A 24,140-nucleotide genomic window follows, 5' to 3' on the forward strand; every position below is an offset into this window, starting at 1 on the left:
GGACGAGGCCAGACTCACCCACACGTCAATGCTGCCGCCGCTGCCGTCATAACCGAGCCCCAACTCGGCGTCTCGGGGCTGCAGCGAGGCGCCCCGTCCTCGCCTCCCGAGGAAAATGATGTCACGGCTTGAGAACGGCGGGACTCCTCCCTTCATCCTGACCCGCGGCAGCCAATGGGCGCCTGGTCCAGGCTCGCTGGGCGCCAGATGTTTCTCATTGAGGCGCCGCAGCAGCCCTCCGCTCCCCCCAGCTCAGCGCGAGCCGCCCCGGGAAGCAGCACAGAGGGGGCGCTTGCTGGCTCTTCGGGCGCGAGCCCCGCTTCCTGCTGCTCAGTGGCAACCAGAGTGCTCTTGCAGCACAGCAGAGGGGGGCGCACCGTGACTCCCGCCTCCCACCCCTTGCAGTCCATTCTGCCCTCAGCACCCTCTGGCTCCTTGGCAGCGTCCTCTGCAGGGGCGACACTACTCACACGTTGTCTCCCACTGAGATGCCGTCACTAGCTTGGAGAGCACAGAAGCAAAACACCACAGCAGTGTTCCTCAACCAGCGGTACTCCCAGTAACACTGGTGGCACTTGAGGTGGTATCTGGTAGTACACACGGCAGCCCCACACCCCCACCACCTGGCAGCCAGACCAGCAATGCCACACTTAGCAAAGCTACAGCATGCGCTTGAAAATGCCTACCACTCACCCTGAGCATCTTACTGGTGTTTGTCACATTGCGCCTGGCCTCCCAGCCCAATGCCATCACCAGTTACTCCCTGTGGTACTTCCAGTAGCTGGACCATGCGAAGCGGCACTGCAAGGGACAAACATTCACAAACATTGCACTACAGGCCCGTTTTAAGTAGAGCAGGGCATTGAGAGTTCTTTGATTTGGCTATGCATTCTCACCTTATGGTGCACTGCTCAAGTGACTCACAGCTTGCATGATGACCTAGCAGACAAGCCCAATGAGCAGGGCCTTCTCAGTAGTAGCACCCCTGCAAGGGACTTTTTTGCTGTAGTGCAAGAGGCCCTTAGGAAACTAGTGAGAACAGTTTCAGTAAGTAAGTTTCAGTAAGTGCAGTAGTTAGTGAAAACATTTCAACTGTGTTGAGTATTACTTTATGAATACTTCTGCTTTTTATTGGACAGATCTTACTGACTTTTTTTTTTTAAACACAAGACAGCTGATGCTGAGGGTTCACAGTTAGTGGGCCTGAGGCCTCTCAAGCCCCAAAGTAGGATACAAATTTCAAAAATTAACAGCAACATGAGAGTAGAGAGTTTCCATCCAGGCCACAGCTCTGAGCGTTAACATCTGTGATAAATTTACTCTGGAAACTATGACCCGCCCTGCATCGCATACACTAACAGCACTGTGCAGGAAAGGGCTCAGTGATTTCACATTGCTGTTGGAATCTTCTCATCTACACAGCGATGAGTCCTGGCAGCTCATAGCAGCTTTAGGAGACCACTCTCCTTGTTGTGTACCCTTTCTCTCAGTGACCTCTCTTGTGCTATTCTGTACATTCTTCAAAGCCATAAGTGCCAGTATGGTTTCATTAACAAGATTTACCTTCATGACACCTTCATTAACAAGATTTAGAATATAAAAAAACACCTTTCAAACATTCAAAGCTATTTGCATAAAATACAGGGAGTCAACTTTAAGCCATTTTCTGCCCATTGTTGCACATAAGCATCAGGGATTAAGTTATACACCTGTGGGCTGGGCAAAAATGGATTAAAGCCCATTTTTGCCCAGTTAAATATGAGTTAGCATCCTTCAGTCTCTGAAGACTATGGTGTCACGCTCTGAATGGTGGTTCTGGAACAGTGTCCTCTCCAGTGCGCAAAGCCTGGGTAAAGTAGGTATGGAGGATAGGCTGTTACCCATGCAGCAAATCCCCCCTCTCCATGTCGCTGAAATGGTCCAATGGAAAGGCAGAGGCCAATACGGTTGGTTCCAGCGGCATCGCAGGAGTTGCCAGAACGTGACTGTGTTCAGCCATGAACTGCCTCAGGGACTCCAGCTCCGGATTTTGCCTCGAGGTTGACTCCTGAAGCCTTTTCCATAACTGGATGTAGCCACAAGGCAGTGGAGGTTTGCCACTGAAGGGATGGCTTGCTGTGATGGACAGTTGCTCTTCCCTTGCTAAATTAAAAAAACTTATTTATACATACATATACCACTTAAGGGCCCTCAGGATGGCTTCAGTGTAGAAGGTGTGTCTCCCTGGTTAACAGGGGGTTTGTCAGTTGGCCAGACAACTAACCTAGCTGCTTCTGTGCCTTTTTTTTCTTTAAACAGAGCAGCAAAATGAAAGTTTTTATGTATGGCAATTGTCATCTCCTATTAATGACTGCAGACAAACAATTGTTGAAAGCACAGCTATAGGGGCTGATCCAAGAGTTGGCAACCTTACTGCTCATTAAGCTAAAATGCAGTAGTTGGCAAAACCGACAACCACCAAATGCAGGCCAATCAAAAAAATAGGAACAAGTGACAAGAATCACGGGAACTTGGCAAGTGTGATGGTGAGCTCTAAAAACTACATTCAAAGCAGGGAAGTTCTGCAGTGGAGACCTCAAGGGGACTGCAGCACATTTATGTTGGCCAATGAGATCACCAAGGGAACTTGCTGCAGTCCCCTTGGGGTCCTCCACTGCAGAACATCTTTGCTTTGAAGGTAGTTTTTAGAGTTCTTCATCACACTTGCCCCCATGATTTTCATCACTTGTTCCCGTTTTCCTGATTTGCCTGCAACTGTCTCAGCAGCTGCTGGAAGCCGCTGTGGTGCTCCTACAACCAAGAAAGAAAATTTTTTCAGCTGCTTTTGCCACTCAAATCCCTCCATTAATAAAAACAAGAGGAGGCTGGGACAGATAGTAGCTCAGTACTTGTGACATGCATTCAGCTATATACTCTCCCAATACAATGGTAGTCATTCCTGCCATGATCGGCTAAAGCTGCAACTTACACCATACATTCACACTCACTATAACTCTGATCACAGGCTGTATTCAGTACAGACAATAAAACAGAAAGGATATAGATTCCTAGCCCCTGCTTGCCCTTGTTCCTAAATTGACAAACACTCACTTTCTTTAAAAAAAACCAATACAACTTTTTTTTGGTCATACTGAGATTAGCATTGCACTTTTCAGTGTAAAAGTCTTAAAATTATATTTCCCTTCCTGGACACATAGTACTTTAACCTTTATGTAATATGAACGACTAACATAGTGTAGTACTCTTCCTATAAAAGGAGCCACTTACAAATACATATCAGTCCACATACAGGGATCACCTTGACTGACCCGCTTCATAAACAGTCCTTGCTTGCGATGACTGCCAGATCTGCTTTTGTTCTATTAAAAATAAACTGATGCAAATCTAGAGAAACAGATGTTAGGGTTGCAACACAGCATTCTTTTCCTGAATAAATCTTTTACTATTTCAGATCCCAACCATAAACCATGTTTGTTCGACTAGGACTGTGAATTGAAAGGGCAGCCATAGGCATTAGAACAGATATGCACATACAGTATTTATTGATCGTCATTTAGCTGTGTTCTGTAGCTCCTAGTGAAACCTGTTTAGCCTATTTTTTCTTCCAGATGTTAAGTAGTTAAGTCTGAGCAACTCTGAAAGCGTAACAAGAATAGCAAATGGTCATTCAGAGTAGTCTGAGTCACAACATAACCCAGTTATCACTACAACTCAGCAAGCTTCCTACTCCTACATTTTACGGGTCACATAAGTAGAAATAAAACAGAAGCCGATAAGCAGATCCGAAGTTCAGTTTCTTAGTTCTGTTCAGGGCTATGGGAAAGGAAAAAAATCTAGCAAGTTAAAACTGAAAGTCTATTTTCATTCCATTGTTTGCACGTCTGTCGCTATAGGAATTTAAAAACACGAACAGAATATAAATGACTAAACAATCTCCCAACTGCTCCTTTCTAGGGAAAATGGTGTAAACACCTGAATAGAGATTCAATACAAGCACCCAAGTCCTGTTAATATTTTAGTTTGAGCTGGGTCATTTCCTTACTTGAAACACATAAAACCCAGTGCATTTAGGAAAGGCAAGAGGCCCTGAAAAAGTGTCAGTTCTAACTCCAATGGAATAACTTAGCACAGCACTCCTGGAGAAGTGCAAGTCACTAGGAGCAAAAATACCTTGGCACACTTTAGCTTGTCCAACTTACTACCACAGCTCTGTCATCGCAACAAAAAACTGTAGTAGGAAATGGTGCAGAGTTGCTGTTTTACTGCTACTGTATGGGATGCAACTATGTAACTCCAGCATTCCCCTTTCGGGGAGTCATATCACTGAACTGTCCTACTCCTCAGGTTTTAGTTTTGACAACTTTTCTTTAAACCCTTATTTTAGTGTTCACTGAAATGCTGAAAATGTCCACAACTATTTATTTATATCCCACCTTTCTACCTCTAAAGAGGCCCCTATGGTCTTCCATCGCTGCCTAATTGTGGCATGGGTGCAGCAGGGAGTTTCTGGCACACCACAACATGTGTACTTGAAGGTTTGGCTGCAGCATAGTTGGACTACAGTCCTACACACTTTTCTAGTACTGTGCTACACCTGTAAACTGTAGGCAAAACCTCCCCAAGTGTATGGGGTGGGGGCCTTGTGTGTACTTCAGTATGTCATACTTCGACTGCAACTTCCACTGCACTTGCCAAGTAGGTTGGCCAAAGTGGCTTCAAAGTTGGATGCTTGTCTACATATGCAAGCCAGCTCACATAAATTTAACAAGATCCTTTCCTGTATTCCTTCTTCCAGGCCCAAGTTTGAGACTAAAGATTGCCTCCTCCCTTCTTCTCAACCCACTCCACTTCAGTCTGCAGATGTCAGAGTCACACGCTAATAAATGACAGAGGCAGTTCCCAACAAAAGGTCTCTGCTAAGGAAAACGCACCTTTGCATTAGTCCAAAGGAAGAAAGTACTTCATGTATGCTAAAAATATAGTTATTTGATAGTTGAATCGTGTATCATTTTTAGTGCTCTATTCAAAGATGCACATGAATTTTTTTTTTGTGTGTGTGCTTGAAAGGATATAGAGGAGTAAGGCAATATAAAATAGGGCTAAACTTAAATATTCAAGTTACTGCTACCAAAATCAGAGCCAGGCAAAAGATAAACTCTGAAGTACAGGCTTTGTTGAATTTCCATTTCTTTTGGTGCCTTTCTCCCCAAACTAAAACTCTGCAGCTGACAATATTGGAGTGGAACATGAATGTGTACATTTCTGCTAGATGCTGAGGGACCTGAACAGCGCATGATCCACATTTCACACCCTCTTGAGTGAAGTCATTTATCATGGTGGTTAAACACATCCCACTTCCAGTGCTTTCAGCAATCTGTTCTCATGTCATACAGGGACATACAAGTCTGCATTTGCCCAAGATTGTGAATTGCTGTTATGACAGCATAGCTCTCACCTCAAATAATCCCATTGTTGTGCAGCCTAATTTAAAAAACCCATTCAAAAATAGAAAAAACTCCCATCTACAGGATAATACTGTGCTTTGCTACAGAAGGTAAAAAAAGTATTGTGGAAAGCATTAAATTTTCACTGTATCTTCAAGTCAGTGTCAACACTGCACCAACGATAAAGAAAGCCATGATCGTCTGTTCCCATTACTTCAAAAAGCTTCAATCCAAGTCAAAATTCTGCTCTCTTTTTCCTGCAGCCCACCAACCAAGGTAACTTGACAATTTTTCAACAGGCTCTACAATTTATTCCTTTTTTGAGGGCTTCGCTAACAGTTTAAAGTCACATAGAACAGTAAGCTATAAAACTTTATCCAGTGTTTTTTTTATTTTTTGTACTAGAAGGGATTTTTACACAAGTTAAAGCTACAAGTTGGAGTCAGTTCAGACTTCAGTGTCAAAAAGAAACAGCCGTGCAACCCAGGCACGATCAGACATGAACAGGCTAGTGTACAATATAGCTAACAAAAAGCAGCATGGATAAGACCAGGATTTGAATACATACTTCCAATAAACCAGCAAAATATTCCAAACCATTTCCTCTTATTTGAGGATATCACTAAGAATAAAACTAGGGTACTGCCTCTCAGTGTTTATATTCCTTAAATAATAAGACACTTTCCATGCTTTCTCCATTTTCAATCAGGTACTTTTCTTTTAAAATACAAACTGTAAAAGGCAATTGCATCCGAGCAAGATTTGAAGGTGGCCAATGGAAAAAAATTCATAACCTGCATGCTGCAGAGCCTTCCCAGAAAGACATTTCACTAATCTTGAAAGATTTAACAGGGAGATGGAGGAACACACACAGCCAAGAGGAGCTTAAGAGCCTTCATCATCCAAGTAGATCCTAAACTCTTTGAGTTCTATCAGCTGTTGGAGGCCACTTCTGAATTCCCGTTGGTTGCTGGTTCTTCATTTTTACCCTCTTCTGGCCCAGACTCACTCGTCACATGATGCTGTTTATTCTGGTAAAGATAAAGAAGGCAGTTACAATACCACTATGGTTTTGCTACAGAAAAAGGCATAGAGTGGGATAATGCAACAGTTTTGTAAGAGGTATGCAATATAGAACTCCAAAGTCTTGTGTTTGGTTCAAGCAGAAGATTTTCCCTCTGTATTCCCTAGCATGTTAGCTGCTTTATTTTGAAATTCAAACAGCCAACAGGCCATGGGAAAAGTTTCCTCTTGGCATCTGTTTGAAACCAATGGCTACAGCAAGCCATCAGCCTTCATCCAGAGCCTGTGGAATGAGCCTGATAAGTCTGGGCCCTTGCCTGGCAAAAACTGGGAATGGCCCTGAAGACATTTCATTTCAGTCAAAGCATAGTCCTCTTCAGAAAACAGAAAGGAAAGAATGAGCAAGGATGAACTATAAAACTCCCATCTTAAGTGTATTTCAGAGCAGAGTTTAAATAAGCCAATGAACAAAGCAGGATAAAGGAAACATTTCTTTAAAAAAAAAGGTTGAGAATGTTTCCTAGTCATAACTCTCAAGACTCAAATTAACAGGCCTCAGCCACCTGCCAACAACTATCCACCACCACCCCCATTAATGTACCAGGCCAGCTGTGCAATGCAGTACAGAGGGGGAAGCTCTCACTGCTCACCCTTCCCCCAACACATACAATGAACAGATGGCTAATCCCCTTGATGAACAAGCACTGGTTACCTCTTCCTTAGTGGTCAGCCTGTACACATAGTAAGGCTGGCTGGCACAAAGAAAATCTCTACAGTACAGGCAATCTCACTGGATTCTAACAGAGACAGATCTGAGCCAGCAACTTGCAAATTCAGCACACTTATGAAAACCATCCCTTCGTTTATTAAAGACTTTGATGAGTTTTCCAAGTCCAGCTCGGTACCTGACAGGGTGGCTCCAGTGGAAACTCCAAGGCAGGAGATGCAGTGTGTCTAGGGGTGCCCCCTCTTCCTGGCTGCACTGCCTGGTTTAGGAGTCCTTGTTGAGCAGAATCTTCACTTGAGTGTATATTTATGGGGGCCTCAGCAACATTTTTGTTCAACTGGTTTTCAAGGGCAGCCGAAGAAACAGAGAGCAGGGGAGAAGGGGGGCACTGCATGCCATCACCAACAACATCCAAGTCCTGCCAAGAGAAAATGAGAAAAGCTTGTTTAGGATCCCAGCAGGGAGAGGGAGAACAAAGGTTTCTTTTCAACTTCTTCAAACTTTTCAAAGGTTTCTTTGCAACTTGTTCAGAGCAGACACCAAGGGAAAGAAAACAAAATGAACATGTAATAAATAAGATTGACATCCTTTTCCATTAAGAGGAATGCAAGATCTGTTTTTTAGCCAACAGTCACCTAGGCTTCAAAATGGGTCTTTCTTTGTGACAAGAAAGGTAGATAACATATGAATTCAGCCGGACAGGAAAACCAAAGTAGCAGCAATATTTGAATAAAACCAAAACTCATCTCGATTAAATTAAGATTATCAAAGAAAATTTCTCTACAGCTATCCCAATGGTTCTCAAAAACTGAGCAGTGGCTCCCCGGGGAGGCATGGAAACCAGCAGCCATGGAATCCTCACAAAAAACCTACTGCCCTGTACAACATATAGGATTGTAGTGCTAAAGGGGAGCCATGGCCAATGGCTCAGAAGGTCAAGGGAGCCACCAGTTTAAAAAGTTTGGGAACCACTGAGCTATCCTATTATGTCTCAACTTGAAGAAACCTGTGCTGCACTGGTGGTTGTGTTATTTTACAAGAGAAAATGCAAGTAGCTTTTCTTGGATAGGGGATCCATTACTGCAAACAGCATGTCTCTTGCTCAGGAAGGAAATGGGGGGGGGGAGAGGAAGGAGATTCTTGCAATTCCTTGCAAAGTTTGGTAAAATGAAACCCAGGAAGCAGACAGATTGTAATAGACTCTCTGTTGACAGAATTCAACCTGATTAACAGAATAGCAAACTTAGTAGCAAAAACCTGAACTCCAGGAGAAGGCACCTGCTGCAAGACTATACAAACCCTTCTATCCAGGATGTTATTTTACTGAAACAGGCACATAGAGGCATATGTGCCATCAGGGCTGGTACAAAGATGCCAGGAACTTTGCAGTTGGAATCAAACATAACTCAGAAAGCAGCAGTGATGAAGCCTCAGGATTCCTCTTGGAAAAACTATTAAGGTCCGTGCAGAAGCTCTTAATATACTCCCACCAAGAGAAAGTGGTGCTTATTTTGGAAGCACATGCCAAAACCACTATATGAGCACTCACAATTTACAAAGTTACATCTTACAAAATAATCTGGTCAGTGTTCATTACACCTAGTAGTCCTTGCTGAACAAAACACTAAACTAGACCTTTTAACTCATCTTTCTGTAGCAGGATCAGTGCACAGCGAGCATGGGGTGGAAGAGACGTATAGAGTGACAGCATTCAACATCACACCCTCTACAGCTACCCACAAATTAAGCAACAGCTTGACATCCTCAACTACTTTTAGAATAGCTTTCAAAGCTAGGATTGGAACTAAACTGCAAGGTGCTTTTAGGCTACCAGATTTTTTTTAGGAGACAGCCATTTCAATTAAAATCAGATTGCTGTGTCTACAGGGTGTGTGTGTGTGTGTTTAATAATGGATTTTAAAGTACACAGATTTAGCATGTCTACATGCAGGTCACCCTTGTAATCTAGGGATTATAACCCCCCCACGCATCCTTTATGAGATAGAGCGTAAAAGCTGCTTTTTAAAAGAACTCCTAAATACGGATTTGGATGGTCTGATCTTTCCAAATATGCAGTTACAAAAAGGTCCAATCTAACCCCTTAGGTTCTTGCTCTTCTACGTCCTCACCCTAGGACCAAATTCCTTGGCGTGAAAATCACAGTAGTGATCAAGAATGTGAAATTGACTAACCTACCCAGAGTCCTATGGACACTAAAAGAAGAATCATTTGCTACAAACAGGTAAGGAAGATTTCATAATCATCTTTCTAAAGAAATGAACACCACATCTAGAAGCAGCACATGGGTACAGACTTCCTAGGAACACACCACCAAGTGCAAGAAAAACATACTTGAATGCTCTCTTTATATAAAAGCTTCCTTGTGCATAGGAAATAAGAACATCAAAGAAAAAGTCAAGCCACAACTGTTTTTCTGATGCAATCCCTTTCTACAGGCAAAATGTACACATTTATTTATTTGATTTGTTTGATCACACATGTGTGCAAGAGAATTAAGGAAAGGAGAAGTTTGCCACCAAGTTACCGGTAGTCCTCTTCTCTGTTCCCTATTTTGGCTCAGTCTTCTCTTATTTAAAAGAATAAAAATTTTCAAGTATCTTCGTTTTCTTGCCCCCACACAACCAAAACTACACCCTTATTTCCACAACCTTGCTCTCCTTTGCTGTTTCCTACCACTGCAGCCCTTCATATTTTTGCAGCCATCTAGCTCTTATTAAAATACCAATGGAAATTCATCTCTTCATTTCCCAATAGACCTTATAACTGTTTTTGACCCCAATCCCCTTCTGCTGTATTGTCCAGTCTGTTATTTTAGACCGAAGCTGGGCAGGAGACCTGAGATCTAACAGATCTGAGTGATCTGCAGTAACTCAAACATTTCTGACTACCTACAGTTTAGCACAGACATTGAAAAACCTTCTTATGACTGGCCTTGAGGAAATCAGCCTCAGTGTTTTCTCACTTGTAAAATAATATGAATTGGCTGCTTTCGACCATATTTTGAGCAGCACTGCCAACCAGTTTTAGACTTATGTAAGAATTCCAGATGTAGAGTTGAACTTCTACAGACTGGTTAACACAGTGCACAGGAAGCCGAAGGGAAATGGCTTCACATGTACCCCTGAGCATCAATGTGGCTGACTCCACCTCAAATTACTATTTCGCATCTGGCTCTGGTGGGTGGACCTAAAACACAGCAGAGCTCACATGCCTGAAGTCTGCCAAGTCTGTTTGGATAGTAAGCCTGACTGTGGTTTTAGGCACCTACTATATGAAGGTGCTCAGGAAATATACTAATTCAAATAATGTATCCAGTTAATTATAGTTTCACATGGCATATCCCAAGGCAGTGACAACGCTACATGTTTACTGAACGTTTTCAGACAGTAGCTAGTTCTAGCTTCTCAGCCTTTCCTATATAATTTATGCTATTTTTTTTTCAGCACGCTCCCTTATGTTTACATGTACTTCAAACCAATGCAACTACTGAAGTCTCCTACCCAATTCAGCAGTAATTGTACTTTCTGAAGTGGCCTGGGCAAGTGCTCTATTACAATACACTTACATCACTGAACTCCAGCGGCAAGTTTTCTGTGGGCCGGAGTTCAGCTGCACTCAAGTAGAGATCCGCGGAAGTAGTTTCCAGCTCCTCGGGAACAGACAGTACCTGCTCTGGGACATACATCTGAGGCGGTAGCTGAAGATGAAGTGGGCAGCAGGGATTCTCAGAAAGGCTTACAGGCACTGGCTTGCTACAGGATGCTTCTTCTGACCCATGGCACAGCTTAAAGAGAAGCTGGTTGGTATCCTGGCAAATATCTGAAGACCCAGTCAACGGAAATAAGCAAGATTTGCAAACTGGCAAGGTCAGTTCTGCCAGGGCAGAAGTACTAGGGAAAAAAACTGTTAAAGCAGACTTTTGTAAAGTCAGCTGACCTGAAATATAGTGAGCAACCTTAAAAATACAGCAATAGCTCAATCACAGGGAATTTATTCTCCCAAAGCCAAGCACCATGTAAAACAGTGCTAAAAGTGTTACCACTGAATGCAATGGGAGCCAATTACGTCCACCCTATCCAAAACGGGAGCACTTACCAAATGCTCCCATTTGGCAAAACAGATGTCAGTCAATTTGGGGTGAAGAGCACTGAAATGAAAATGTTAAAGGGGGCAGTTTTAGAGGTGGTATTACTGTGAAAACTTTCAGAGAGGGATGCAGAATGGCCAAAATGGCAGAAGACTTTTGTACTTATTCTAATTTATCATATTTCTTAGAAATTCTTCTATACAACAAAATATGAAGCCACAAGACCGAAATCTACACGCACTAGCATAGTCTGCAGAAATAATCCATAACAGTTTTGGTTTTAATGTAGGAATATAATCCTGTACTAAAGTGGTACAGGAGATCTGCAAGTCTTTAGTTTCCAACTCTATATTTTAGTATGTTTAGCCTCAAAATAGAAAACAGGATGTATAAACCCTATATGAGTCATGAATGTCTGTGTACGAATTTCCTTCGTACATCACAATTGGTAGTCAGTTATCCAAGAACCAGGTACTAGCATAGTTTGTTTCCAAGTCTGTGTCACAAAGAATCTAAATTCAGATGGAGTAGAAGCTTCAAGTACCAAATCGAAGTAGACTCTGCACCAGCTTGCTAAAACTGGATACAGAACTCTAAACAAACTCTTTACTTCTAAGTGTCCAGAAATGAGATTCTAGAGGGATCAAGGTGGTTGGCTTTATTTCAGCTTGTGGTTCTACTGTAGCTTTTTGAGGTTTGGTTGTTGCTTCCAACTGAACTGACTGTTCCAGTCTGAACCAAAAGAACAGCCAACAGACCACAGGAAGGCATTTTTTTGGGCTCCTGTTTGAAACCAGCAGCTACAGCAAGCCACCAGCCTTGATTCAGGGCCAAGAAAAAAATTTAGGAAGGATGACAAAGATGTTATCTACATTTCATCAAACTTTCACAAATACTGATACATAAAAACAAAGATTAAAAAAGATACGAGTAAGGCAATGTCTTGTCATTGGGAGAGACTGGTTGGAACATCGAACATCATCCACAAAAGCCAAGCACCTCTGACTGGAACGGGTAGTGTGTGCCTGAAATGGATAGATTAGAGAACCATGTAAGTTTTCCAGGCTGTTGATGGGGAAGCTACTGGTTTACACCAGAATAGATTCTTGCATTCAATTATCACACAACTAGGAATAACAAAAACATTTCTTCCCACATGCAATCAAGAAAGCAGCTGAGCTGATTAAAACAGATCAAACTGCCAGGATAAAAATCAGACTGAGACTGAATGCATTTAGCTATAAAGGCATTTACTGTGCAAAGTAGATGGAAGATCTGTCTTCAAACACATAATTGTTCAGCTTTGGATTTTTTTGATATCTGAAAACCTTCAAGAATATTAAACATTTGAGTCAACTAGTCTTTCTGCCCCCACCTTGACTTCAGAGGAGAATCAATAAGCCTACAATTTATACTTTCACTGAGCCAAGAGATTCACAACACATATGAAGTGCAGCCTGACTCAAGTACCTGCTGGGCAGCACCTTCAGTGGCCAGCATTCTGCGTTCTTTCAGCTGCCGGTGCAGAAGAGCCTCCACACCATAGCGCTGCCGATATCGCCTCAAGTATTTCAGTCGCTTCAGGTTTTCACGTTCTTTAGCCAGAAGTCCCTCTGGGCCTGTCAGGAGGCTGCTACCTGGAAGACACCAAGGAAGCATCCTCAAGACAGACTCGAGGTACTACCCTGCCTTTGCAAATCCCAGTAACACTAAGAAGAGCACCTCTGTAATTTTACTGAAGGTCTTGAGAAAAAGCATTTGACTTTACCCCAATACTGCACTTCCTCCTCCAGATCATCTATCCATAACATCAAGATTTAAACATAAAAGATAGACAAAACGGGTGGATACAGAGCAACATCCAAATGAAAGTTTTAACAAATGCTTAGCCCACCCTTATGCATTACAGTGGATGTCTGCTTTACAAAGGTAAACTGTTCCAGAGACACCACCGTATTGTGAAAATATTGTAACATGAACCCAATAATGCACTGTCCTTTGGTAATCTGTTGCAAGACCTCAGAAGTTGACGTTTCTGCCCCAGAACTAAGCCATTACCCTCTCTAAAAGATTATTTGAAAGGTGCCTACTGTGTTCTTCAGGGGCCACAGTTAACAATCTACACAATGTGGCAATTGTAAACTCCAAATTATCAGGCAGTATCCTTCCCGCAGTACATGTTGTTAAAAAGTACTGCTACTGGCGGAAACATTTCTTAGAAGGCTTGTATCTGCATCGGCAATACCCTTCTTATACACAGCTATGATGCTCAAAATGCCGATACTGGGTAAGATGCTACCAATTGCTTACATTCACATTGCTGATTGGCTTATCACCCATGAGGTCCTGTCTGTAAAGTGAGTAACTGATTGTTTAGTGAACCTTGTTTTACCATGAAGGTGTTTTACTGTGAAGTGATTTGATTGTAAACTGGGGTTCCACTTAACATATTTCAAGACAGCTGGCTTAAACCAAATCACATGAAAAACTATGTGTTAAACCTTTACTTTCTCACAACTAGACACAAGAGAGGACAAGGTTACTGACCTAGTCTCATATGGAAGTCAAATGAAGTCACATTTTAACAAATACACATTCTTAAAATGGCAAACCATGCTGCCAATATCATTTGATAGCTGTACGAAGAGCCCATCTCTCCCTTGATGCTTGTGCCAGGTTTCTAAATTCATATGGGATGTGTTTCACACATGGTCATAATACAGCTCTCCTACCTTAAGGGACTGGTGGTACCTAATGATTCTCTCTGGGGTCTGGTAAATTCCTAATTGATTTGAAACTTAAATTAGTACCATCCCTCAAAACACCAACAAGGCTTCTAAACAAATCTTCAGAAATAGCACTAGGCATTGCAACTCTCTCTATATTACTTTCAGATCACCACCTTAATGAAATTCAGGCAAGTGTTAGCACCTGGCCTCTGTGTTACACTTCAAAACTGCTCAAAGGTAGAACTATGGCTATTTACCTATAGCTTCATGTTCCACTTTGCGGCTGTGCAAGTACCGGCGTTTCTTCTCTTTTAGGAGATGTTGAAGACGTTTGAACTGGTCAATATACAAAGACTGCAGCCTTATTAACTTCTCTCGCATGATCAATGCCACTTCCTCAGCAGTATACACACCAGCATGCCTATCAGAAACAGGATCCAATTTAATAAGTAAGCAAGCTGACTCAACTTATTCACTTTAGCTATAAACATCAAAGTGCCAGCAAAAATAGCGTCAGGCAGCAAAAAAGAAGCTATTTAAGAGCAAATAATTCAATCAGCTATATTTCAGTGCCCTTCAACTGAAAGCAATCAGTTCAAGAACTATGACACCACTAGTTGGGATGATGAGCTATTTTCGTCTGAGAAACTGCAAACCAACACGAAGAGGAAGACAGAACAATGCTTTTCTATGGGCACACAACAAGTATTCCAGAAAGCCCAGGAGGCCACTGATATAACTCAATCACAAGATTTGGGATGCTCCTGGACTTGTCACCAGAGACTGCAACAGCTAGAAGCACCATTCACATACAGGTGTGTCCCCTTATCCGCAGGGGTTCTGTTCTGGAATCCCCCCTCCTCGCAGATAGCGGCAAATGTCTGTCCTCACAGCCAGGACCCGCTGAAGGCGAAGGGAGCTGCGCTCACCTTGCCTCTAGAGGGGCTTCTGAGCACTGCAGAGGCCACAGACGTTTGCCCGCGTCCTCAGAATGGCTGTTTTCAGCCAAAAAACATCACTACTGGTTTTTGGCTGGAACTCAGAAGCATCTCCAGAGACGAGAGGGTCACAGCCCCCTAATATTATGAAGGGCAAAACAATATGAGATTATAATTAATACAGTACATGGAAGTCACTATGGTAAGACCAACATCATCTTCAGCTAGTTTAGGATGCAACAGTGAATTGCCCAATAGAAACTGGATATACAGTACACCACTAGGTGGACAAGCTCTGAAAGCTTAGGTTCAATGTATTTAAAGAGGGCTTCTAACTCCATGCAATCTCAGAGACTGAACAGCAGCACCCTCTTCACTGTACTGTCTGTGAGCTAGTTTCCAACAAAGCATGCACAGAGAGTTGTTTGTTTTAAATATCTATAAATGGCTCTCTCACTAAACAACCTCTCCCACGTAAATTCAAGGTATCAGAAAATGAATACGACAACAAATGTTGTTGCATAACTGGAATGCCTGCCATGGCGACATCTAAAACCAGGTCTTCTTTCAAAAGCACTTTTACGGCTTCATTTAGGCTGCTTTTTGGTGATCGAAGTTAGGAAGGTTGCAGAGGAATTTTAACATACCTGCCTCAAGCCTTTGCGACAGACTAAGCTACACATCTAAATTTTAGATGTTTTATTACTTGGAAGGCCAGCACATGGGAACAGACTTGATATAAACCCCTTGAATGAAGAAGTTCCAAGGTTTATTTTGTGATCTTTAAAAACCAAACTGCTAGCCAAGATTGTATCTGGATAGAATAATTAATCTGCTCCAGAATGGTGAGAATTAACCAAGTTTTCTATCACATATTGATATCCTGCATGGTATGCCTCTCACTCACACATACACCCACTTCCTCCCCCCCAAATCCCACTTCTAACATACATCTACCCTGTGTAGAAGTATGAAGTAACTCGACAAAGAGGCAGCTTTTCAAGTGATGGTTCTCTTGTATGCAGTAGAAGGAAAGTACAGTGGTACCTCGCATAACGAATGCCCCACGCAGCGAAAAACCCGCAGAACGAAAGAGTTGTGCGAAGTTTGGTAACTCGCACAACAAATTTTTATGACTTATGCTTCGCATAACAAATTTTTGTTTTGTTTTGTCTTAAGGGGGGGATCTTCATGTCCTTTTATGATCCCATCCACCCTAGTAAGGGGCGGATCTTCATGTCACTTTATGATCCCATCCACCCTAGTAAGGGGCGGATCTTCATGTCACTTTATGATCCCATCCACCCTAGTAAGGGGCGGATCTTCATGTCACTTTATGATCCCATCCACCCTAGTAAGGGGTGGATCTTCATGTCCCTTTATGATCCCATCCACCCTAGTAAGGGGAGGATCTTCATGTCCCTTTATGATCCCATCCACCCTAGTAAGGGGAGGATCTTCATGTCCCTTTATGATCCCGTCCACCCTAGTAAGGGGAGGATCTTCATGTCCCTTTATGATCCCGTCCACCCTAGTAAGGGGCGGATCTTCATGTCCCTTTATGATCCCGTCCACCCTAGTAAGGGGCGGATCTTCATGTCACTTTATGATCCCATCCACCCTAGTAAGGGGCGGATCTTCATGTCACTTTATGATCCCATCCACCCTAGTAAGGGGAGGATCTTCATGTCCCTTTATGATCCCGTCCACCCTAGTAAGGGGAGGATCTTCATGTCACTTTATGATCCCATCCACCCTAGTAAGGGGCAGATCTTCATGTCACTTTATGATCCCATCCACCCTAGTAAGGGGCGGATCTTCATGTCACTTTATGATCCCATCCACCCTAGTAAGGGGAGGATCTTCATGTCCCTTTATGATCCCATCCACCCTAGTAAGGGGAGGATCTTCATGTCCCTTTATGATCCCATCCACCCTAGTAAGGGGCAGATCTTCATGTCACTTTATGATCCCGTCCACCCTAGTAAGGGGCGGATCTTCATGTCACTTTATGATCCCATCCACCCTAGTAAGGGGTGGATCTTCATGTCACTTTATGATCCCATCCACCCTAGTAAGGGGAGGATCTTCATGTCTATGTAAGTAAATCCCATTGTGCTTACTCCCAGGAAAGTGTGCACAGGATTACAGCCTTCAAACTCCCCACTCAGCATCCCCCCATCGCTCATTCACCCTCTCACTGCCCCATTTCCTTCACGTTTCCCCCCATGATCACTGCAAAAGGAAGCAATTGAGTGCAGCTGCTCTGTCCTCCCCAGCTTAGAGCACAATCCTGTGCATGTCTCCTCAGAAGTAAGTCCCATTGTGCTTACTCCCAGGAAAGTGTGCACAGGATTACAGCCTTCAAGCTCCCCACTCAGCATCCCCCCCCCGTTTTTGAAATCCTCTGTACAGTATGCATGCCTTTAAAGAGCACTTAATAAACACTTTGTAAACCAAATTTAACTTTGTTTTGACTTTTCTTGCCCATAGGAACGCATTAATTAAATTTCAATGCATTCCTATGGGAAAACGCGCTTCGCAAAACAAAAAACTCGCATAACGGATTAATTTCATTATGCAAGGCACCACTGTAACTGTTCCTATTCATTGCAGTATAGCATCTCTCCCAGTGGCTACTTAGTTGACTCATGCCTTTTTGTTGACTATGTGCCTCTTTGGGAGAGGGAACAGCTTTTATCCCCCCCCCCCAATGTTATGTAAATTGCTTTGTGAACTTTTTGTTGTTGGAAAGTAATCTATAAATAATCTTAACAATGTGGTTGTGAGCTCTCTGGGACAGCGAGCCATTAGTTATTTGATTTTTCTCTGTATACCGCTTTGTGAACTTTTTTGTTGAAAAAATGGTTGGCAACCTTCAGTCTCAAAAGACTATGGTGTAAGCCTACAGCACCTGGTATTCCCAAGCTGTCTCCCATCCAAGTACTAACCAGGCCTGACCCTGCTTAGCTTCTGAGATCAGACGAGATCAGGCATGTGCAGGGTAACAGTTGCTAAACAGTATATAAATACTGTTAATAATAATAATGTTTATTAATTGCAAGCTTTAGCAGTTTTTTTTAAAATCTGTAGTAGTGCTGTTCATAGAAAAGTTAAATTTTACTTTGAATTCAATTTCAAATCTATTGTCTCTCAGCAGTCATTTAGAAAAGAATCATCATTCACATGACTCACTTCAAAGGGTCCTCCTGGTCACTGTCTATGCTGTCTGCTTCACTGTCAGGATCGCCTCTCCATGTCTGATCCACAGTAAGTGGCTCCTGTTCTCCATCACTCCAACTATCCTCATCTGAAAGTTAGAAACTCATTATATTTATTTGGATAAAAATTGGTTAAGAATGTTGTCATAGATCAAAAGTTAATATGGTCACATGAATGCAAGACTATGTACCCATTTCATCCTACCTGGAAGGATTTTCTACAACAGCATTTGTGCATTTTGTTTTTAAGTATATAAAACGACAGACCTAACATCTCAATAGCATCACCTAAAATTGTAAAATATTTATGAAGGGTTAACTATAAAAGCAAGAGTACCAATATTTATCTCGGGACTTCTTAACTGACCAATCACTTCCTGAGACCCATCACTTGGATGCTTTTGCTAATATACGTCAGTGTCTTTCCAGATAGCAAATGTTTAAAATGGCTCTGGATACTGATCAAATTACCTAACACTTTTTATTACAAGAATATTTTTAAAAAACAGCACTTGGAAACATAATGTGCATGGAAGGAAAAACCTTATATGCTGTAAAAGCAAGTTAGCACTGAGCACAATATCTAGCACTTTCTGCTTTTGGCTCTTCTCTTGAATCGTTTTTCAACTGCAAACTGAAAGCTCTCTCTCTCTCTCTCGTTCATTTTATACCAATAACACAGTAACTGGTATAACTGTGTCAAAGAACAACTTGACTAGGTTGGCATTATCAGCTAGTCCACTCACCCAGTATTCTGCTGGCCTCACTGCGGCTGCTCTCTGCCGTCTGGGAGCCCAGCTCTGTCTTGGCATAGGAACTTAGCTGACACAGGAGAGACTCTTGTACAGGGCTAGGATTGGATTTCTTAATCTGAGCTTGCAGAGCCAGAGCATTTTTGCGAGCATGTTCAGCACAGAATGGCACTCTAGATGTGAAAAGGAAAAACAAAACCTCAGAATTCTATGGGCTCCAGAATACATATTTTAAATATTAAAAATATGATGAACAATTATGCCTTTATTTTCTTTATAATAGCATTACTGTAGGTTACAAGTAGATTACAAACCTCCTAAAGACAACTTAATTTTTAAAAATGGGCAAATATATATTTTAGATATACAGAGCATGTTTTAAATTCAGGAATATTTAAGCACAAAAGCAACAAGCTAAAATGCAAGTACCTGTGGCAGGGAGGTTGGCAATTTCAGGTACTGATACCTGGAAACCTTGCATTCATTTCTGTAGATATAAATTTTCAGATATACACCAAATACATATGCAGTCCTTTCCTAAGAAACAAAAAGTAGCTATGTCCTAGAAAAGCAGCCTAGACCAGTGTTTCTCAACAGTAGTGGTACAGGTACCACAAGTGGTACTTCAGATATGTCTGGTGGTACTCATAGGACTCCTGGATACCTGCCACCCAGCAGCAAGACCAGGAATGTGATGCAACAACAGTGATAGGAGGTTTGGCTTGGCAGGCAGAGCTCCAAAGCATGCTTTTCCACTCTTGAAAAAGCCTTCCTGTCCATCCAGAGTCTTTTACTGGTGTTTGTTGCATGCATCTGACTTCCCAACCCAGATGTCATCGCCAGTTACCTATAGTATGTAAAATTTTTGCCAAGTAATCAAGCTCCACCTATCACCTTATCTCTGGGTCAATCAGAGGGCAGAGCCTTTTCAACTCTGAAAAATTTGATTCTCAAGCAGCAGATGCAGAGATCATTTGTTTCTATAGTAACTTTCCAGCCAAAGTTAACCTTTTATTCTCCTCCTTCCCTTTTGCAAATGCTGTTGCAGCCTGGTTCTGTTTTGCATTTAGCAGGGATCTGTTTCTTTCAACACCAGGATGGGATCCTCCTTTCCATTTGAAGCAAAGTCCCAGGCTACAATTCAGTGCACCATTACTTAAGAACACCACCCATGGAAAGCAGTGGGTCTACTTCTGAGTAAAAAGGGTTGCAAATATATGCAGCTGCATCTCTCTGCTGTGAATTGAATTGCACACTCTCAGTTATGTGTTATGGGTTGTATGTTGTATGTAGCGCTTCTGGCTTAACACGCCAGACACCTTAAAGGCGGATTTGATTCATGGTTCTCCTGCAGTGGTTCCCACCCTTTTTCACTTGCATATCCCTTGGCAGCCCATTTCCATAAATTGTACCCTTCATATTAGCAAAATGTAATAATACAACCCCACATCATCTCTCTATGAAAGCCCAGACTTCATGTATTCATCACAGTGTTTTCTCTTTTCATCTGTTTGAAAAACAGAAGACACTGCCTTTGCACTGTTTTGCACCAGAAGTGTGCGGAGAAATTCTGGGTGATTGATCACTTTCCATATTATGTTTCAGCTTTTTTACTGTGCTGGTTTTCAATCACTGGTTCATAGATGAATTGATGACCAAAAACTAGCTATTGGTTTGGCTTTCACAGCCAGCTAGCTACCTCCCTTCCTGCCTTGCAGATTCTTGCAAGGCATTCTGGAGCATGACCTGCCTTTTTCTGCCATTCTTTTTCAAATACCCCTAAAGGTCCTGTTGAGTGTCCCTGGGAGTACATGAATATCAGGCTGGGAAGCACTGTTTTACTGGTATGTTGTTTACAGTGCACTTATTCTGATAGTGTTTACAAAAAGGTGGTGACCAGAAATTAAAAAGAATAAAAATGTATCTTATGATCTTTTACTAGGTTTTTAATAAATTAGAGACTACAGTTCTTAGGTAACAATCAGTGGTAGGTTTTTTTTTCAGGATCTGGCCTTGGATAAAATCAGACAAAACTATAGTCAGACACCCCTTAAGTTTAACCCCTGACTTATCGGAGGGTCATAGAAAATTCTATGATTGTTGGCTCAAAACGTGCCCTAGACTTATGTGTGGGATCGACTTATGGGCGAGTGCCTGCGGTGCTTCGAGTGGTGCTTCGAGTAGGTGGACCACGTGAAGTGGTACAGCGGAGGACAAATGTTGAGAAACACTGGCCTAGACGTAAAGCAACTGCACAGTCTTAGCCACAAAGACCAGGCCTTATTCTTGAGACAAAACACTTCAAAGTCATGAACACAATGAAAATTAGGCACATGTACATAATTTTGGCTAAAGTCTTATCACATGAAGCAGCCTTATACTGAATAAGGTTTATTAGTCTATTCAGGAGTCAGTATTGTTTATACAAACTGGCTGTGGCTCTCCAGAGTCAGACATGAAAATTTTCACTACACAACTCCAAGATGCCAGGAACCAAAATTTCTACAGCAGTGCTTCCCAAACTGGTGGGTTGCAACACACCAGCCTGGGAAGCACTGGCCTATGTGGAGAAGGGGAGAACATAGCAAAGTGATCCCTGGGATTGTGCTGCTGCTGGGAACAAAAGATATTTTTCTTGCTGAGGGTGCAGGGATACTTGGATACACCTCCGTAGGGCTCCTCAAGCCTCAGAAAGTGTAAAAAGGCAATCAGACCCATTTCTGGGTTCATGACTTCAAACTGGAAGTAGGTTCCAATCACTTTTTTACACTTTCTGAGGCTTGAGGAGCCCTGCGGAGGCATCTGTGGGGATCCCTGTATCCCTCCCAGAGGCTGGTGCCGCTCATGGAAGGTAAGAAAAAACCCCAGCAGTAGTGTGATCCTGGGGATTACACCACTGACTTAGCCCTGTTCCCGGACTTACTTAAGTGGTTACCAACTCTCTTGTAGGAGTTTGGAACCACTGCTCTACATGCAAAGCATTTGCTCTACCACTAACCTACAGCCCTTCCTCAACAAAAACTTCCATCATGAACCTCCTTTTTGATGCTTGCAGAGTTTGAGCCCAAATACCATCTGGAAGTTTGTAGACTCTGCTATTTAGGTTTTAAGCCACCACCATGGGGCAGATAATTCTCTTTGTCTAAGTGCAGTGATATCAGTTTACACTGACCAATGGACTTCACAAAAAGTGCACTCAGGCACAAAATGAACGTATATTCATATACATTCTTGCCAGACACAAAATCTCCCCATCCCCTTTGATCAGGGTGTATGCAAAATGACTCCAAAGCAAGAGCTGTTACCTGCGGGAGGGATCAGAACAGAGAAAATCTACCAGTGCCCCTTAAAACAGCACAGCTGTCAGCACATAGGCCACAACACACCTGATCTGGGAAGGCCAAAAGCAAGGAAAGTCAGATTAATAGCAGTCATAGAGAAGCTGCTAAGAGCCAGATCAAGGTGGTGCTGGAGGGATTTCATTTAGCCAATGAGTCCTCAGGATGACTCTCCATAATGCACACTCTATAGAACTCTACGGTCTGCACTAGATATATAACTCAATCCAAACTACAGAATAAGGAGACAGAATACAAAATATTATTAATTGAAGACAATCTGACCACACATAACACATACCCATCCTTCTTCTCAGGCTTAGGAGCTGCATTTGGGCACCTCTTCGCATTCTTAGTGGAAACGTAACTGCACTGCTTGAAGGGTGCGTTCCTGTCTTCCAGAATGTGCTTAATGCAGAACTCATGTCCCTCCAAACGAGGGTGGGAGCATGGTCGGTGAGCAAAGGCACATGACAAGGCCTCTTGCGGCCGTGGCACGGGGGTGAGTCGTCCCCGACTTGAAGGCAAAACGTGGATGCGAATTCTGTTCATGCCAATGGCTAAAAGGAACATACAGCAACATAGTAGCAACAACCTACATAGCACTATAGACTTAAGTTTAAGGAGTCAGGTTACTACCCAAAGGAGTTTAAATGCACAACTCTGACGAAATGGGAACAAGTGCTCTGCTTCAACACCAACACCACGCACAACCCTTCTGCACCCTAAGAGCCTTTCCAAGCAACCTTTATACTTCTCCCCCACCCATCATGCCACCACCCCAAATTTGGATGCCATGCTGCTTCCAGCTTAAACTGGTCCTCATATTTAAGTCTTCAATTCAGGAAACCCCCACAACAAAGGAAGAGCCACAGCATGTGGCGGGGACCTTAGTGGTGGAATATTTTGCTCCCAATAACCTTACCTCATTTCTCCCTCCCCAATTTCCGTTCTTCCTGCTGACTGCCAGGCCAGGCTTGTTTACCTCTTTATAATTAGGGATAACTAAATGGCATGGGAAAGAAGAGGAAAACCCATTGTGAAGGGAGGGGGTTGGAGGGCACATGGCACAGCAACTGAGAAACAGAGAAGGGGCTATTTCAACTCAAAATATTGTCCACAATTCTTAGACACACACACAACCCAATCCTATGCTTGTCTACTCAGAAGTCAGCCCCATTATAGTCCATGGAGCTTACTCCCAGGAAAGTGTGGAGAGGATTGCAGCCCCAGAGCCCAAGCCCATGTCTGTCTACTCAGAAGTCAGTCCCATGATAGTCAATGGGGCTTCCTCCCAGGAGAGTGTGGAGGACTGCACCTCAGAGCCCCATCCTGTGCCTGTCTACTCAGAAGTAAGTCCCATTAGAGTCCATGGGGCTTCCTCCCAGGAAAGTGCAGGGAGGATTGCAGCCTCAGAGCCCAAGCCTCTGCATGTCTACTCAGAAGTAAGTCCCATGATAGTCAACGGGACTATTCTTTCTTACTCCCTTTCTTACTCCCAGGAAAGGATGGACAGGCTTGCAGCCCCAGAGCCCCAGCCCATCTACTCAGAAGTAAGTCCCATTGTAGTTCATGGGGCTTACTCCCAGGAAAGTGTGGATAGGATCGGGCCCACACTCCGACTCCGACTCCGCCTCCACCCCGGGCAGGAAATTCCAACAGCCGCCCACAGCCCCTTCCCTCCCACCTCTTCTCCTACTGCTCCCTCTGCGGAGCGGCACGGCCCACCACCACCACCGAGCCGAAGAAGCCTCCCCAGCAGGGAGCAGAGCGACCCAGCAGAGCCCTCACCTCGCCGCTCCTCCGCGCCGCCGCAGCCGCCGCCATCTTACCTTCCCCCTCGCGCCCAAGTTCTCACCA

At 43.1% G+C, this 24,140-nt stretch overlaps 2 protein-coding genes, 2 non-coding genes and 1 pseudogene across 8 annotated transcripts in view; all 5 read right to left on the minus strand.

Annotated features, from left to right (window-relative positions):
- Positions 1-104, minus strand: part of NCKAP5L (NCK associated protein 5 like) — a 42,758-nt gene extending 42,654 nt beyond the window's left edge. For both annotated transcript variants that reach the window (XM_066615282.1, XM_066615280.1), the window contains exon 1: positions 19-104. The gene's annotated coding sequence lies outside the window, so the exon portion shown is untranslated. The remainder of the gene's footprint in view (positions 1-18) is intronic.
- A 5,712-nt stretch (positions 105-5,816) lies between these two features.
- On the minus strand, positions 5,817-24,140 carry KANSL2 (KAT8 regulatory NSL complex subunit 2). 4 transcript variants are annotated; one of them, XM_066615760.1, is made up of 11 exons: positions 24,072-24,134; positions 23,206-23,285; positions 22,582-22,840; positions 18,937-19,115; positions 18,165-18,279; positions 14,289-14,452; positions 12,773-12,939; positions 12,231-12,327; positions 10,781-11,034; positions 7,373-7,612; positions 5,817-6,475 (listed from the first exon to the last, which is right to left on the minus strand). In XM_066615760.1, the coding sequence occupies exons 3-11, from the start codon at positions 22,830-22,832 to the stop codon at positions 6,377-6,379; spliced, it is 1,566 nt and encodes a 521-aa protein (XP_066471857.1). In that variant the 5' UTR covers positions 22,833-22,840; positions 23,206-23,285; positions 24,072-24,134; the 3' UTR covers positions 5,817-6,376. The 4 variants fall into 4 exon arrangements, with proteins under 4 accessions (XP_066471857.1, XP_066471858.1, XP_066471859.1 ...); XM_066615761.1 differs by lacking the exon at positions 23,206-23,285 and having other exon boundaries at positions 24,113-24,140; XM_066615762.1 differs by lacking the exon at positions 23,206-23,285 and having other exon boundaries at positions 10,883-11,034; positions 24,072-24,136.
- Positions 6,621-6,753, minus strand: LOC136643414 (small nucleolar RNA SNORA2/SNORA34 family). Its single transcript, XR_010794016.1, has one exon. It is a non-coding gene; the product is annotated as a small nucleolar RNA SNORA2/SNORA34 family (small nucleolar RNA).
- LOC136643412 (small nucleolar RNA SNORA2/SNORA34 family) lies at positions 12,001-12,136 on the minus strand. Its single transcript, XR_010794015.1, has one exon. It is a non-coding gene; the product is annotated as a small nucleolar RNA SNORA2/SNORA34 family (small nucleolar RNA).
- LOC136642782 (5S ribosomal RNA) lies at positions 17,872-17,988 on the minus strand (annotated as a pseudogene).

This window comes from Tiliqua scincoides, chromosome 2 (assembly GCF_035046505.1).
Source record: "Tiliqua scincoides isolate rTilSci1 chromosome 2, rTilSci1.hap2, whole genome shotgun sequence".
NCBI lineage: Eukaryota > Metazoa > Chordata > Lepidosauria > Squamata > Scincidae > Tiliqua > Tiliqua scincoides.